This window comes from Lolium perenne, chromosome 3 (genome assembly GCF_019359855.2).
Source record: "Lolium perenne isolate Kyuss_39 chromosome 3, Kyuss_2.0, whole genome shotgun sequence".
Lineage (NCBI taxonomy): Eukaryota > Viridiplantae > Streptophyta > Magnoliopsida > Poales > Poaceae > Lolium > Lolium perenne.
In genome coordinates this window covers 224,055,898-224,071,151 of record NC_067246.2, presented here as the reverse complement: position 1 = coordinate 224,071,151, position 15,254 = coordinate 224,055,898, and the positions used below count along the sequence as shown (strand labels likewise).

Here is a 15,254-nt window from a genome sequence, read left to right as displayed (position 1 = left end):
TTTCACGGAGACAAGATGATTTTAGGTACTTATTGAAACCATTGCTCTTTGAATCAGCAATGTGAGGTTTACTAAAAGTTTGCAATAGGACTTAATCATTTCTTGATTCTTTAACAATACGATACCAGTCCGTAAAGTTACTTGTTAGACTTAAGAGTATTTCTATCTCAATTACAAGACTAGCGCATGGTAGATAACGGATGCCAATTCTACAAATTTAATTCAAAATACTATTTAGACTATGTTCATGATAATTAGTTCATGTTTTAATCTAATTACTAATGAACTCCCACTTAATACAACATCCCTCATAGTCGTTTAGTGGCACTCGATCCATATCCACTATACCAAAACCGATCATCACGTGACATGATGTAGCTTCAATGGTGAACACCAACATGTTGATCATATCATCCATATGACTCGTGTTCAACCTTTTGTTTTCTTGTGTTCCGAGGCCATGTCTGTACATGCTAGGCTCGTCAAGCAAACCCAAGTATTTCCGCGTGTGCAACATGGCTTACACCTGTTGTATGTGAACATAGAATTTATCACATCCGATCATCACGAGATGCTTCAAAACGACGAACTGTAGCAACGGTGCATACGAGGGGAGAACACTTTATTATCTTGATATTAATGTGAGGGATCATCTTATAATGCTACCGTCGCGATCTAAGCAAGATAAGATGCATAAAGGATTAACATCACATGCAATTCATAATATGTGATATGATATGTCCTTTCTTCTTGTGCTTTTGATCTCCATCTCCAAAGAACACGAGCATGATCACCATCATCACCAGCATTGCACCCAAGGTCCATGGCGCCGCTTCATGGTTGTCCATCACTTATAGCTACTATAACAACTACTTGAAATAAAGCTATTACATGATGAATAGACACGCATGTCTTAACAAATTTAAAGACAACGATTAGGCTCCTGCCGGTTGCCATAATACAATGATGAACATCTCATACATCAAATATAATCATCATCACATCATGGTCATATCACATCACCAAACACTGCAAAAACAAGTTAGACGCCTCTAATTTGGTTTGCATATTTTACGTGGTTTAGGGTTTTCGAGTAAGATCCAATCGACCTACGAACATGAACCACAACGGTGATACTAATGTTGTCAGTTCAAAGAGTAAATTGAATCTTAACTATGGTGAGAGAGACAGACACCCGCAAATCCATTTATGCAATACAAGTTGCATGTCAAGCGTGGAGCAAGTCTCATGAGACGCGGTCATGTAAAGTTAGCCCGGGCCGCTTCATCCCACCATCCCGCAAGATGCAAAGTACACTAACTAAAAACAACAAAAGCATCAACGCCCACAAAAACCATTGTGTTCTACTCGTGCAACCAATCTATGCATAGACACGACTCTGATACCACTAATGGGATTCGTAGCATAGAAAACAAAAAATTTCCTACCGCAAGAACGAATAACAAGCCAAGATCTAATCTAGTAGATGGTAGCAACGAGATGAAGATCATGAGACTAACCCTCGAAGATTCCAAAGCCTACAAGATTAGATCTCGTTGTTGATGTAGTCGATCACTTGCCGCTTTCAAAAGCGCGTAGAAGATCTTGACAGTGCCACAATCGGGCAACACCTCCGTACTCGGTCACACGTTCGGTGTTGATGACGACGTCCTTCTCCCTGTTCCAGCGGGCAGCGGATGTAGTAGATCCTCCTCGGAATCCCGACAGCACGATGGCGTGGTGTCGGTGGTGGTGGAGATCTCCGGCAGAGCTTCGCCTAAGCACTACGGGAGAAGCAGGAGGAGGGGGCGGCTAGGGTTTGGGGAGAGGGGGGCTTGGGGTGCCGGCCAAGGGAGCCCCTTGGTGGTGCGGCCAAGTGTTGCCAGCCATCTCCCTCTCGCTCTCTTTATATAGGTGGAACCCCAAGGGTTAGCCCAAAGATTCGAATAAGAGTCCAACTCAAAAACTTTCCAAAGGGTGAAACCTAGGGGGAGTGAGTCTCCTTCCTTTCCTTCCCTCATGGCTGGCCATGGTGGTGGAGTCCACCATGGACTCAACCTTCCCCTTAGGGTGGTCGGCTAGGGTTGGTGGAGTCCAACCGGGACTCCACCTTCCATGGTGATTTCTTCCGGAAGGTTCTAGAACATTTTAGCGCCTTCCATAAATGCACCGGATCATTTCCAAACTTGGAAAGTGACTTCCTATATATGAATCTTATTCTCCGGACCATTCCGGAACTCCTTGTGATGTCCTGGATCCCATCCGAGACTCTGAACAACATTCGAACTCCATTCCATATTCCATATCTACTTAAAACGACATCAAACCTTAAGTGTGTCACCCTACGGTTCGAGAACTATGTGGACATGATCGAGACTCCTCTCCGATCAATAACTAATAGCGAGACCTAGAGATCCATAATAGCTCCCACATATTCAACGATAACTCAGTGATCAATTGAACCATTTACATACGATACCGATTCCCTTTGTCACGCGATACTTTACTTGTCCGAGGTTCGATCATCGGTATATCCATACCTAGTTCAACCTCGTTACCGATAAGTACTCTTTACTCGTACCGTGGTATGTCATCTCTTGTGACCTAGTCACATGCTTGCAAGCTAATCAGATGACATTCCACCGAGAGGGTCCAGAGTATATCTATCCATCATCGGGATGGACAAATCCCACTCTTGATCCATATGCCTCAACTCATACTTTCCAAATATTTATCCCATATTTATAACCACCCATTTACACAGTGGCGTTATATGTAATCAAAGTACCCTTCCGGTATAAGTGATTTACATGATCTCATGGTCGAAGGACTAGGTAATTATGTATCGAAAGCTTATAGCAAGTTGAACTTAATGACTTGATCTCATGCTATGCTTACTATGGGTGTGTCCATAACGTCATTCACCTAATGATATAATCTTGTTATTAATAACATATGATGTTCATGATCAGGAAACCATGATCATCTATTAATCAACAAGCTAGTTAAATGAGAGGCTTACTAGGGACTCTGGTTGTTTACACAACACACATGTATCAATGTTTCCGGTTAATACAATTATAGCATGGAGTGTAAACATATATCATGAACACTAAGATATAACAATAACCAATTTATTATTGCCTCTCGGGCATATCTCCAACAAGTAGCTCAACACGAAGATTGCCAAACAAAGAGTCACCTCCACCACACAACCAGCAGAGAGCCGCGAGCTATGAGCTCCAAGACGAAGTCTTCAAGAAGATCACGACACCGGAGTGCTGCCACCGCCCGATGCAGAGATCTTGGGTTCTCACCCGAAGCACGAAAGGGGCCGGGAGAAGCCACAACGACACCTTCAAGAAGGAAACAACGTCCATGGACGCCGCCGTCGTGGCCCAGGAAGATCTAGGGCGAGAGTTTCCTCTCGACATCATTTCTCCGCCACCCAAACATGGCGAGGGACGCCACCGAGGTGGCATCCGCAACGATCCCTCAAAGCGTAGCACACTTAGCACCATGACAACCCCATGTCCATGGCTCCAGCCAGCACCACAACCTCGGGCTCGCCCGCCAACCCACAAGGATCCCACCGTCCAGGGCCGCCGCCCCGACATCCTCAATCTCGCAACCGGCCACTCAGCGACTTGAGACACACCCGAAGCAGGCCGATGCCTAGATCAGGCCACTGGCCCATATCCCGCAGACACGGCCGTCCAATAGCACCCCTCACGCCAACCATAGTTGCCTGCTGCGCCAAGACGTCTGCGCCATCGTCGCTAGTCGCCGTCGCCACGAGGGCCGACCGCCGCCGGGTCAGATCTCGTCGGGGAAGCACAGGAGCCGCCGACCTCCGCCCCCCACGGAGACGACGCCCACATCGCTCCCCCATGCCGCCTCGAGGAGCACGAACCTCGTCGGCCACCGGTCAGCCTACCCTGGATGCGCCGAGATCCGCGCGGAAGATGCCTCCTCCGGTCACGCCGCCCGCGCATGTGACCAGGAGAGCGAGGAGAGGGAGGTCCGCCACCGCCAGCACTGGCCAGGATTTGCCCGGCGACTCCCGCCGGCGGCAGCAGCGGGGGAAGGAGGGGCGAGGGCCTAGGCGGGGGTGGACTTAGGGTTCGCCCAAGCGCCCGCATGAGCGCTCGAGGCCATGGCCTGCTTGGTTTCCAGTCCTCTGTGTTTAACTCAAATCACACTCTTATTTAGTTATATCTGCATGCCATATACAAAGTACATGTGTGTTATATGTACATGATTTAGTACGTGAATGATGTGTTGCTATTTAAGAAATCGACTTCCTTAGGACTGGTTAGATAAAGTGCACAATGCTATAATCAACAGAACAAGATCTCCATTTGTCAACAATATATTTTGAAATGCTGTTTGGACTGCAATTAGGTTAGTACATCATCTTACAATGATGTACTACGTATGTTCGAGCTTTCATGTTTTATACACGAGAGGCATTATCTGAAACCTATTTTTTCGTGAAAGAGACCAAAAAGATATGTATAATGGAGAACATCTAAAAGCCTCACAGTTTCTTCTTCTCTCGTTTTCATTCTAACTTGTTACTTCATATAAGCATAAGTTCAATTTCAATTTCTAAAGCTGGCTTAAGTTTCACATATAGTTTCAAGTGCATCATCCTCCACCGGTAACCCAAAAGAAGGATGGATCTGATCTCATATATCTCGTTGCACGAGAGACCTATGTACAATTGAGTGAGTGCGTATATTGATGTATTTCAAAATGTTGATTCCTACTTGCAAGTTTTTTTTTTAAATCCACAACTTCAATATCTGAACACTTGTTAAAAGTCTCCAAATTTCAAATCTAACCATTTCTTTAAAAAAGACCTAGCCATTTTTCAAATATAAACATAATTTTAAATCATATTTTTAATAATAAATAAACATAGAACATAAAATAAAATAAAAAGTAAGAAAACGGAAAAGAAAAAGGAAGAAACACTAAAGAAAAATGAAGAAAAAAAACTGGAAAAAGAAAAAAAACCGTCAAATGGGCCGGCTCTTTAGCGGGTTCCTTCAGGCCGCGCGGGAGCATTGTGTCGCTTTGGGCGGCATATATTTATTTCCGGAAGAAAGCTCACTGTTCTCTGTAGAACGTGAAGCCCATTTATCTGGTCACTGGATTCAGCCCATATGCAATAGCCCAGTCGCCCTGAGCCTTATTGCGCCGAAACCCTAGCCTCCGCTATATAAAGTCCCTCCAGCTCCGCTGCCCGAGCTCCTAGCACGCGCGCCGCCATCTCCCCGTCCTCGCCGCAGCAGACGCCTCCTGCTCGCCGACGCCAAGATGGTACGTTCCTGGCCATTCTTCTCCGACATTTCGTTGATCTGCGCGGTTTGAACTCGTTTCAGTATTCGATTCGGTATTCCTGCGAGATCGTAGTCTTTCTAGGTGCCAAATCGTTGGATTTTGCCGCAACTAGATGATATGATGTGCTCCCTCGGCCCCTCCTTTTCGATCATTTGTGGTAGATCTGAGTCGACCTTGCGTCGGTCCTATCCATGTGTTCTTCAATTTCTTTGAACCTGTAGGTTTATTGTGGTGTGTCGAATACTCGCATGTATCTAACCAGGCCGCTGGTACAGAAAAATTGTATTGATAAGGTTTTGTTGCTAGCAATGTAAAATCACTTGGCAAAGGTAGCCTGTGCTCTACTGTATCCTAGTTGGGAACCGATCGATTCTCAAGCCCTTCGGTATCTAGGGGTTGTGCTTGGATATTCTGAGGATCCTGAGTGTGCCGTAGGATATTGTAGTCTTGATGCATTTTGGTAGAGTAAACTCTCAGCTTCTTTATTATACTGTTCAACTGTTTGATGGGTGTTAAGCTTTGCACAGCTAAATTTGGTCTAGTCTTGTGGAGTTTCTAGTGATTTACTTGGTGAAATTAGCTGTATGTAGTTATGTATTGCAATAATGTGCAGTTTAGGCAGTCATTTAGCTGATTACCATTTCTGTATCTATTACAATCTTTCACTTTTATCTTGGATGATATAAGACAGATCTTCTTTCATGGCGAGATTATCACTTTACTATGTAACTTGTATTGCAATTTCAGTTCTTCTTGCTTGGTATTTGTGATTAGAATTGTGGGGTCCTATGATAGCATGAAATCTTTGAGACCTGATTACCCTTTTGATGCCAACTATTAGCATGTTTCTGCGGAATCTTCTTGAGTCTGCATCATATTATTTGGCTCTATGTTTTGTAACAGTTGCCTACTTTGTTGTGTTTTATTACTACTGCAACGTCATCTGGACCTAGTACCTGATTTCCTTTAATCTAAGTTTAGTATGAGTCTAATCTATCAAATGATTTATAGGTGAACGTTCCGAAGACCAGGAAGACCTACTGCAAGAACAAGGAGTGTGGGAAGCACACCCTTCACAAGGTCACTCAGTACAAGAAGGGTAAGGACAGCCTGTCTGCCCAGGGAAAGCGTCGCTATGACAGGAAGCAGTCAGGATATGGTGGTCAGACCAAGCCTGTTTTCCACAAGAAGGTACTACAGCTTATTTCTTCTGATTCTCTATTGATTTGCCAAACAAAATTATAGGATAGGATTTGTCTGACTGGCATATAATGTGAGTGTCATCTATCATTTGGCGTCACTTCAATTTATACATCTTATTTTGTGTTATTGGCAGTTTTCTGATTCTTATTCTGTGAATTCCTTCAGGCAAAAACCACCAAGAAGATTGTGCTGAAGCTGCAGTGCCAGAGCTGCAAGCACTACTCCCAGCGTGCCATCAAGGTTTGTTCATTTACTCTCTCGAACAAAACATGTATATTTGTGCTCTGTTGTGCTTACTCAGTCTTTCTTATTCCTTTGTGCAGAGGTGCAAGCACTTTGAGATCGGTGGAGACAAGAAGGGCAAGGGAACATCTCTCTTCTAAATTGGTTTCACCTATCTGGAGTTGTGGTGGTCGACAATATGTCTTACTATTTCGATGTTAGGAGTTGAATTGAAACAGACCTTGTCATGTATGCAAACTCCAGTGTTCTGTTTTAAGCAAGGCCGACTTTTTGCTAAATGAAGTTTTGTAGCTTGAATCCTCTTTCAATCTGCATAATGACCAGTTATAATCTGAAGCTGCTGTAGTGTATGCCTGATGTCAGTGCCCCTACTTAGCTAGTAGCTCGTTGACATGGTTGCTTGCACTATACGGTTGAGTTACACGTTAACTTGATAACTGTTCTAGTAGTTAGGATTGGTGAATCGTCATTATGTAGGTTGTTTACTGTCAAATGGTTTGTGCTCAACCCTAAAGAGAATGTGAATCTAACTTAGTTGTCTGCCGAAATTATTTGTAGGACATGACAGTAAACGGGCCATTAGGATTTATTTTTAAATGACTTCTCAACTCTTGTGAGAATCTTTCTGCAAGAAGATTTACTGGAATTCTAATTTACATATAGTGAAACAAATTTGAGCCCTTGACCCAAGGAAGCCGTGCGAATTTTAGGTCTTGTGGGTGGAGCTTTTGAATATTAGTGTATTGACAAATCTTTTTCAACGCTGTAATTACAACCTATAGTATGTATGTGTACTTCACATACTATTGTGTACTTCACATACAATTGTGCATCTACTTTTCAAATTAGTGTGCCTTCAAAAATACACGTGCTTTGTGAGCTAGCGTGTGGGAGTATCTGAGTACTATGCTTCCCGATTATTTATTTGGCGCTGCGAAGTACAACTACAATACGAGTAATGGCATGTATGTGTGATGTCAGCATTATCTTTGCCAAACTGGATTATGAAGAGTTGGAGGAAAAAAAATAAAAAAGAAGAAATTTCCTTCTCTTTGCGAATAGATCATCTAAAAAACAAGAGAAGTTATTTTCTTCATTGTATTAGGAAAAAGCTTATTATCGATCAGTCGGTCAGTGGCCAATATGCTGGTGCCTTGAAGCACGACATGCCCCCACCATTCTTGACAAGAAACATGCAACTATGGTGCGTCAGTGCGTGCACACTGCCCAGTGGCCAACTGTTATCACCAGATTTTAACCAAGTCAGGAGGTGGACCGTGATTGAGATGGGCTTGGAGAATATACACGGGAAATATTCATGAATCGGCCTCGTGCAAGAGTTTGGGCTAGATTGCCTGTATATCTGTAAAATATAGTAGGTTACGTGTCGGTTAGAATTAAAAGATAGAGTTTAGTTCGTACACGGTTGGGATTATTTCCAAGTTAGAGAGTCTACGGACTATAAATATGTATCTAGGGTTATTGAGAAAGGAGAACGATCACGTTCACAACAAATCAATCTAGGCGCATCGCCACCCCTTGTTTCGAGGGTTTCTTCCGGGTAAGCGCTATGCTGTGCGATCTAGGCAGTATCTTGTTTATTCGTTGTTCATGTGTTGCTCGTACTGAAGCCTTTTTGATGGCGAGCAGCACCGTTATCATAGATATTTTAGGGTTAGCATCGGTACTCTCTTGATGTATTTGCTTAGTAAGGCTACCCCTGGATATCTAGCTGCCCTTGCACCCATCTTAGGTGTAAGGGCAGCACCTTGCTTAGTCTTTATTTAGTAGATTCGATTTGTTACGGTTGTTCCTTGTTCTTCAAGGATTAGTTTGATATCCATATGGTTAGGCCTTGCAAACGGATTGAATGATCCAGTAGTGCGTAAGGTACGGTTTGCTGATCCTAGAAGGGATGTTCCGAGGATCAACTCCATGTTGGTTTTTAGGCCTTTTCTAGGGTTGGTTTTCTGTCATCTTTCGTATCTGCCAGGCTAGGACGTTCCGGTTATGTGGTGAAAACCCTAAATCGTCGTAGATCGTTTTAGCTTAGTATTGATCAAGCAGGACCACCATGTTATCGTAGATCCAATGCGAATCATGGGTGGATCGGCTCCCTGAGCCGATTCACAGGATAACCTGAGAGCCGATCGAGGCTTGTATTTAATATTTACGTGTATGCCATGCAGGAAACTAGTCGAAGCAATCCATCACCTTCCTGACCAGGTATAGGTCAGGTGGCACGCCCTTGCACCAGCTTGGACGTGCGTGCCGGAGCATTGCGGGCCGTCGCCCGAGGGACCAGGGCCCACCAGCAGTCCTGGGAGCCTCCCGGCTCTCCGTGTTGCCCGTCGCTGCTCGCCGGTGGGTTTTGGCAGGCAACACATTCTGGCACGCCCGGTGGGACGTTCTTCTACATCAACTGCATCGACATCTGCATCAGAGATGGCGGAAGACCCAGTCACGTACGAAGATCTGACCGAAGAGCTCAAGAAGAAATACGATGAGCTCAAAGCTCTCTTCGAAGCCGACCTCATCGGCTCTTTCGAGAGAACCCGTACACGTGGCGTTAGGTGGAAAGGGTTCTCAGCTGAAGGCGCTCTCGATGGGGTGGATCTATCTACCGCTTCAGAAGAACGCACCAGAGCTCTACGCCAGGAAGTTAATTACATGGTAGCTCATTCGCTACACCGTCATTCCGAGAGCCTGGTGAACGCTTTCGAGCGCGTTGCGCTTCGCGTGGTCCAGGAAATCATGAAGCATCAGTACTCTCCGTCAGGACCTACACTAGGGACTCACCAAGGAGAGATACCTTTCCACACCAGACCGCAGCTGCCGTTCTCGCTAGCAGCTCCAGAACCGCCGGGTTCACCGGCGTTCGTCGTCTACAAGATTGGAGGCGATCCTGCTGATTACCAGTTCATGCTGGAACCGCCTAAGGAAATCCCGCATGGATACACGTGCATGTATGTGCCAGACTGCAATAACTTGGCGCGCACGAACCAGATTACAGCAGGAGGAGTTTCTGGAGCCACAAGAGGAATTTCTGGAGTAGACGCCGATAAACAGGCGTGGCTGACTAAATATGCCACCGCAACGAATCAGCAAAGTTCAGCCCCTGCAGCTTCTACAGTGGACCAAATCAGTGCAATCTTGAGAGATCAGTTCGGCATGGTGCCGAAAAGGAGGGCAATCGGCTATTCTAAGCCGTACCCCAATGAGTACGATTTGATTCCACTGCCGCCCAAGTATCGGCTCCCTGAGTTCTCAAAGTTTAGTGGCTCAGAAGGCTCTAGTTCGATTGAGCATGTGAGCCGATATTTGGCACAGTTGGGCATGATCTCAGCATCAGACCAGCTACGCGTAAGGTTTTTTGCGCAGTCTCTCACAGGATCGGCTTTTGGGTGGTACACCTCGCTGCCACCAGATTCAATCCGGACGTGGAAGCAGATGGAAGAGCAGTTCCACATGCAATATCACTCAGAGGCTTCCGAGGCTGGCATTGCCGATCTGGCACAAGTACGACAGAGGCGTGGAGAGACGGTGTCAGAATACATTCAGCGCTTCAGGACTGTAAGGAACCGATGTTATTTGGCTCGTTTGAATGAGAAAGAAGCAGTTGATCTGGCAGTGTTGGGTCTCGCGTCGCCGATCAAGGACATGGCTTCCCAAGCGGAGTACACTTCACTGGCGCATATGGTTCAGAAACTATCATTGTATGAACAGCGCCACCCAGAATTGTACCAGGACAAGTTCAAACGCCCGGTAAGCCTGGTTGAGGCAGAAGAGGATGAAGACTCTGCAGGAGACCAGGAAGTAGCCGTGGCTGAATGGGCTCGGGGGGCAAACCCCGTGTCCTGCAAATGGGTTAAACCACAAGGTCCTGCAAAAGGGTTTGACTTCGACGTGAGCAAAGCTGAATAGATTTTCGATCTTTTGCTTAAGGAGAAGCAGCTGAAGTTACCCGAAGGCCATAGAATCCCTACGGCCCAAGAGATGAACGGAAGGCCATACTGTAAGTGGCACCACTCGTTCACCCATACCACCAGCGACTGCAAAGTGTTGCGTCAGCAGATCCAAATGGCGATAGAACAAGGCCGTCTGATTTTCAGCCAGTATGCCATGAAAGTGGACACGCAACCGTTTCCTGCTGTTAACATGGTGGAATGCAATCACCCCGTGAGACGCCAGCCATATTTCTCGTTCAGTATTAACATGGCAGGGCCTGTATACCACCCTGGCAAGGACAAAGAAGAGAGCAGTCGTTCTCGTGGTAAGGAAAAGGAGGAGGCCGGTCCACGTGACCGGCCCCGATATGATGACAGACGGTACGTCACCGAGGAACAAGTGAGAAGCGTGCGGTACCAACGACCACTCTCCGATCATCTCCTTAACAAGTATGAGCTTCAGTACGACCGACGCTGACGGTACGATGAAAACGACAGAAAGTATCGTCGGTATGATAGAGACGATGAAGGATATGAGCGCCGCACTAAGGGAAGGTCAAGGGAGCGCGAAGACATGGACCGACACTAGGATTGTCCTTTCTTTAAACATTGCTGGGACTCGGGAATGAGCCGATTGCCTACAATCGACAGCTGCCCAGAATGTAGACAGAGGAAGAAGGACGCAGGAGACGTGTCAGTGTTCAAGCGTCTAGGGCCCCTCCCATCTCGGAACAAGCAAGCTGAGTCCTCTCGGGTGGAAGATCTCGAGGAATTAGAAGATGAAGAAGGAGATAGATACCACCGACCAAGGTGGTTCCCTGATGGACTCAGTCACTCTCAAAAGCGCAGGGTTCAGCGGCTACGTAGCCTGGAGGAAGCCGAGAGGTTATACCTGCACACGTTGAGGAAGGCGTGGCCCGATCTGGCCGCGAAAATTCAGCAAACTTTGGACGAGGAGGGTCGTCCACAGAAGAAAGAATGGCGCCCCAAACCAAAGAAAGCCGATGATAAGGCATCGGCTGGCACAAACATGGTGTTCATACTTCCGTCGGAGTTTTGTGCTCCAAGACCAGAAGAGGCATCTGTAGCACAACTTGACTGCGGCCCACGGCCAGTTATCTTTGAAAAGCCGCGAGAAAGGAGCTACAGACATCTGAAGGCCCTGTACTTGAAAGGTTATATCAACGGGCAGCCTGTCAACAAGATGTTGGTCGACACGGGAGCGGCAGTCAATATTATGCCATACTCCATGTTACGTCGCCTGGGACGCTCTAGCGCGGATCTGATCAAAACCAACGTCACATTGAGCGACTTCAATGGCCAAGCATCAGAAGCGCAAGGCGTTCTGAACGTGGATCTAACTGTAGGCCAAAAAACCATCCCCACGTCATTCTTCATCGTCGACAGCAAAAGCACCTACGCTGTCCTGCTAGGGAGGGATTGGATTAACTCCAACTGCTGCATTCCATCCACAATGCACCAATGCTTGATACAGTGGGATGGAGATGAAGTGGAGGTCGTCCATGCAGATGACTCAGCCGAAATCTCAACGGCTGGCATGAACATTTGGGAAGCGGAAGACCAAGAGCCACTCTCTGGAGTCAGTTTGGACGGCTGTGAGCGCATCGAAGTGACAAAAAACGGGGTGAGGCTGGTCTTATCCACCGGCCTGACAGTGTAGCAAGAGCAAAGTCTATGGACGTACGTGGAAAGGCCGATCCCTGTGATCGGCCCCAAAAAATAAGAAGTAATGATCTCAACTCAAGCATGTCACGTAGATATAGTAGAGCACGAACAAGATGTAAACCTTCATTGAGCAATGCAATCAAAATGGAGGCCGATTCCAGCAATCGGCCCATATTATCCTCGCCATACGTTTCGCCTGTGTTGAGCATTGATACGTCCAAAACGTATCTACTTTCCCGAACACTTTTGCTATTGTTTTGCCTCTAATTTGTGTATTTTGGATGCAACTAACACGGACTAACGCTGTTTTCAGCAGAACTGTTTTGGTGTCTCGTTTTTGTGCAGAAATCTAACTTTCAGGAAAATCCTCGGAATTTATGCAGAAGGCCCTATTTTCCCAGAAAACTGACGGAGCCAGAAGGACAAGTCAGGTGGAGGCCCGAGGGCCCCACACCATAAGGCGGTGCGGCCCAGTGGTGTGGCCCCCTCGGCCGGCCTCCGACGCCCTCCTTCGGACTATATATTGCCTTCGACCTAAAAATGCACGGGGGAGAAGTCGAAGTCGCCAGAAAGCCTCCAGAACGCCGCCACATCGCGAAACTCCGTCTCGGGAGCCAGAAGTCTCCGTTCTGGCACTCCACCAGGACGGGGAATTGGAGGAGATCATCGCCATCATCACCACCGACGCCTCTCCATCAACCAGCCATGTTTCCCCATCCATGTGTGAGTAATTCCCCCGCTGTAGGCCGAAGGGGATGGTAGGGATTGGATGAGATTGGTCATGTAATAGCATAAGATTGTTAGGGCATAGTGCCTAGTGTCCGTAATTGGTATTTTGATGATATTGTTGCAACTTGCTATGCTTAATGCTTGTCACTAGGGCCCGAGTGCCATGATCTCAGATCTGAACATGTTATTATTTCATCATGATATTCATTGTTTATGGTCTTACCTGCAAGTTGTATACACATGTCGCTGTCCGGAACCAATGGCCCCGAAGTGACAAGAATCTGGACAACCGGAGGGGATGGTAGTGATGTGAGGATCACATGTGTTCACGGAGTGTTAATGCTTTGCTCCGGTACTCTATTAAAAGGAGTACCTTAATATCCAGTAGATTCCCTCGAGGCCCGGCTGCCACCGGCTGGTAGGACAAAAGATGTTGTGCAAGTTTCTCATTGCGAGCACGTACGACTATAATTGGAACACATGCCTATTGATTGCTTTGTACTTGGACACCGTTTTATTATTATCTGCAAATGCCCTGCTATGATTGTTACATGAGTTTCTCTCATCCATGCAACGCCCGTCATCCGTCCCCGTGCCTACAGTATTTTAATCCTGCTGTTTACTATAATCACTACTGCCGTGTCTGTTACTCTACTGCTGTTATTTCACTACTGCTACTGCTATAAAACTATTACTACTGATAAACTCTTGCGAGCAAGTCTGTTTCCAGGTGCAGCTGGATTGACAACTCCGCTGTTAAGGCCTCCAAGTATTCTTTGTCTCCCTTGTGTCGAATCAATAAATTGGGTTATACTACCCGCGAAGACTGATGCGATCCCCTATACTTGTGGGTCATCAAGACTGTTTTCTGGCGCCGTTGCTGGGGAGCATAGCTTTATTTGGAAGTTCACTTGGATTGATATTGTTCGCTGCAAATTCTCCATCATGGGTAAAGCTCGCGATTCTAAAGTCGCCATATTACCATCCACTACAAGAAAAGGTACAACTCTGAGTACCTCTGCTACACTTGATTCACCATCTGTGATAAGTCAACTTGTTTCACCGCCACAAGCTGGTAGGTCTGCTGAATCTGAAAACTCTCATAATATTGATAATGTTTCTGCTGTGCTTGATGATAGTGGTTCGTTGGGATCCTTTCTAGATGCTACAATTGCTAGGTCTAGACAAATTGAAAATGCTGAAACTCCTAATGAAAATGCCACTACACCTGTTAGTTCACCTGAACTTGATTATTCTAGTGATGATCCTGATGAAGATTATGTGGAGCTTAATGATGATCTTATTAATAGATGCAATGCTACTGCTGATGCAAGAAACATTAAAAAGTTTCTTACACAATATACTGTTAGACGTAAGCTATCTCCTGATCCTGAATTTGCCACATCTCCTATATGCATTAAGGATAAAGATTATGATTTTTCTCTTGATCTATCTCATATAGCTATTGTAGAGAAAGCACCCTTTTGTGGTACTGAAAAAGAAAGTGCTGTAGAGCACATGAATGAACTTTCTTCTATGAGTAGCTTGTTTTCTGATGATGACAAGATGCGTACTTACTTTGTCATTAAAAATTTTCCTTTCTCATTAAAGGATGATGCTAAAACTTGGTATAATAATTTGCCTCCTGGTTCTATTAAAAGTCCATCTGATTTGCGTGATGTTTTCTTTCGAAAATACTTTCCTGCTAGTGCTCAACATGCTGCTTTACAGAGAATTTATAGGTTTGACCAAGGAGATGAAGAGAAATTGCCTGCGGCATGGGCAAGATTTTGTTCTCTTATCAGAGCTCGACCTGGACATGATTTAGAAAAGAATGATCTACTTGATATATTTTATAGTGGACTAACCATTGAATCTAGAGCATATTTGGATAGTTGTGCTGGTTGTGTTTTCAGGAAAAAAACTCCAGACGAAGCTGAAGAATTATTGGCTAAAATAAGCCGGAATCATGATGATTGGAATACACCTGAACCAACTCCAACGCCAATATTGAAGAAGAGGGGTTTAATGAAGGAGATATGCCCTAGAGGCAATAATAAAGTGGTTATTATTTATATCTTTATGTTTATGATAAAT

At 45.6% G+C, this 15,254-nt stretch overlaps 1 protein-coding gene and 1 non-coding gene across 2 annotated transcripts; both read left to right on the top strand.

Annotated features, from left to right (window-relative positions):
- Nucleotides 1-5,173: 5,173 nt before the first annotated feature.
- On the top strand, nucleotides 5,174-7,131 carry LOC127343498 (large ribosomal subunit protein eL42z/eL42y). Its single transcript, XM_051369627.2, has 4 exons — nucleotides 5,174-5,328; nucleotides 6,361-6,540; nucleotides 6,718-6,792; nucleotides 6,876-7,131. The coding sequence occupies exons 1-4, from the start codon at nucleotides 5,326-5,328 to the stop codon at nucleotides 6,933-6,935; spliced, it is 318 nt and encodes a 105-aa protein (XP_051225587.1). The 5' UTR covers nucleotides 5,174-5,325; the 3' UTR covers nucleotides 6,936-7,131.
- Nucleotides 6,134-6,205, top strand: LOC127346272 (small nucleolar RNA R66). Its single transcript, XR_007879440.1, has one exon. It is a non-coding gene; the product is annotated as a small nucleolar RNA R66 (small nucleolar RNA).
- Nucleotides 7,132-15,254: the final 8,123 nt, after the last annotated feature.

What these genes read in the sequence shown, in the direction of transcription:
- LOC127343498 (XM_051369627.2), top strand. An exon ending in AGCCTGTTTTCCACAAGAAG is followed by an intron (nt 6,541 to 6,717) that starts GTACTACAGCTT and finishes GAATTCCTTCAG; the next exon opens with GCAAAAACCACCAAGAAGAT. An exon ending in ACTCCCAGCGTGCCATCAAG is followed by an intron (nt 6,793 to 6,875) that starts GTTTGTTCATTT and finishes TCCTTTGTGCAG; the next exon opens with AGGTGCAAGCACTTTGAGAT.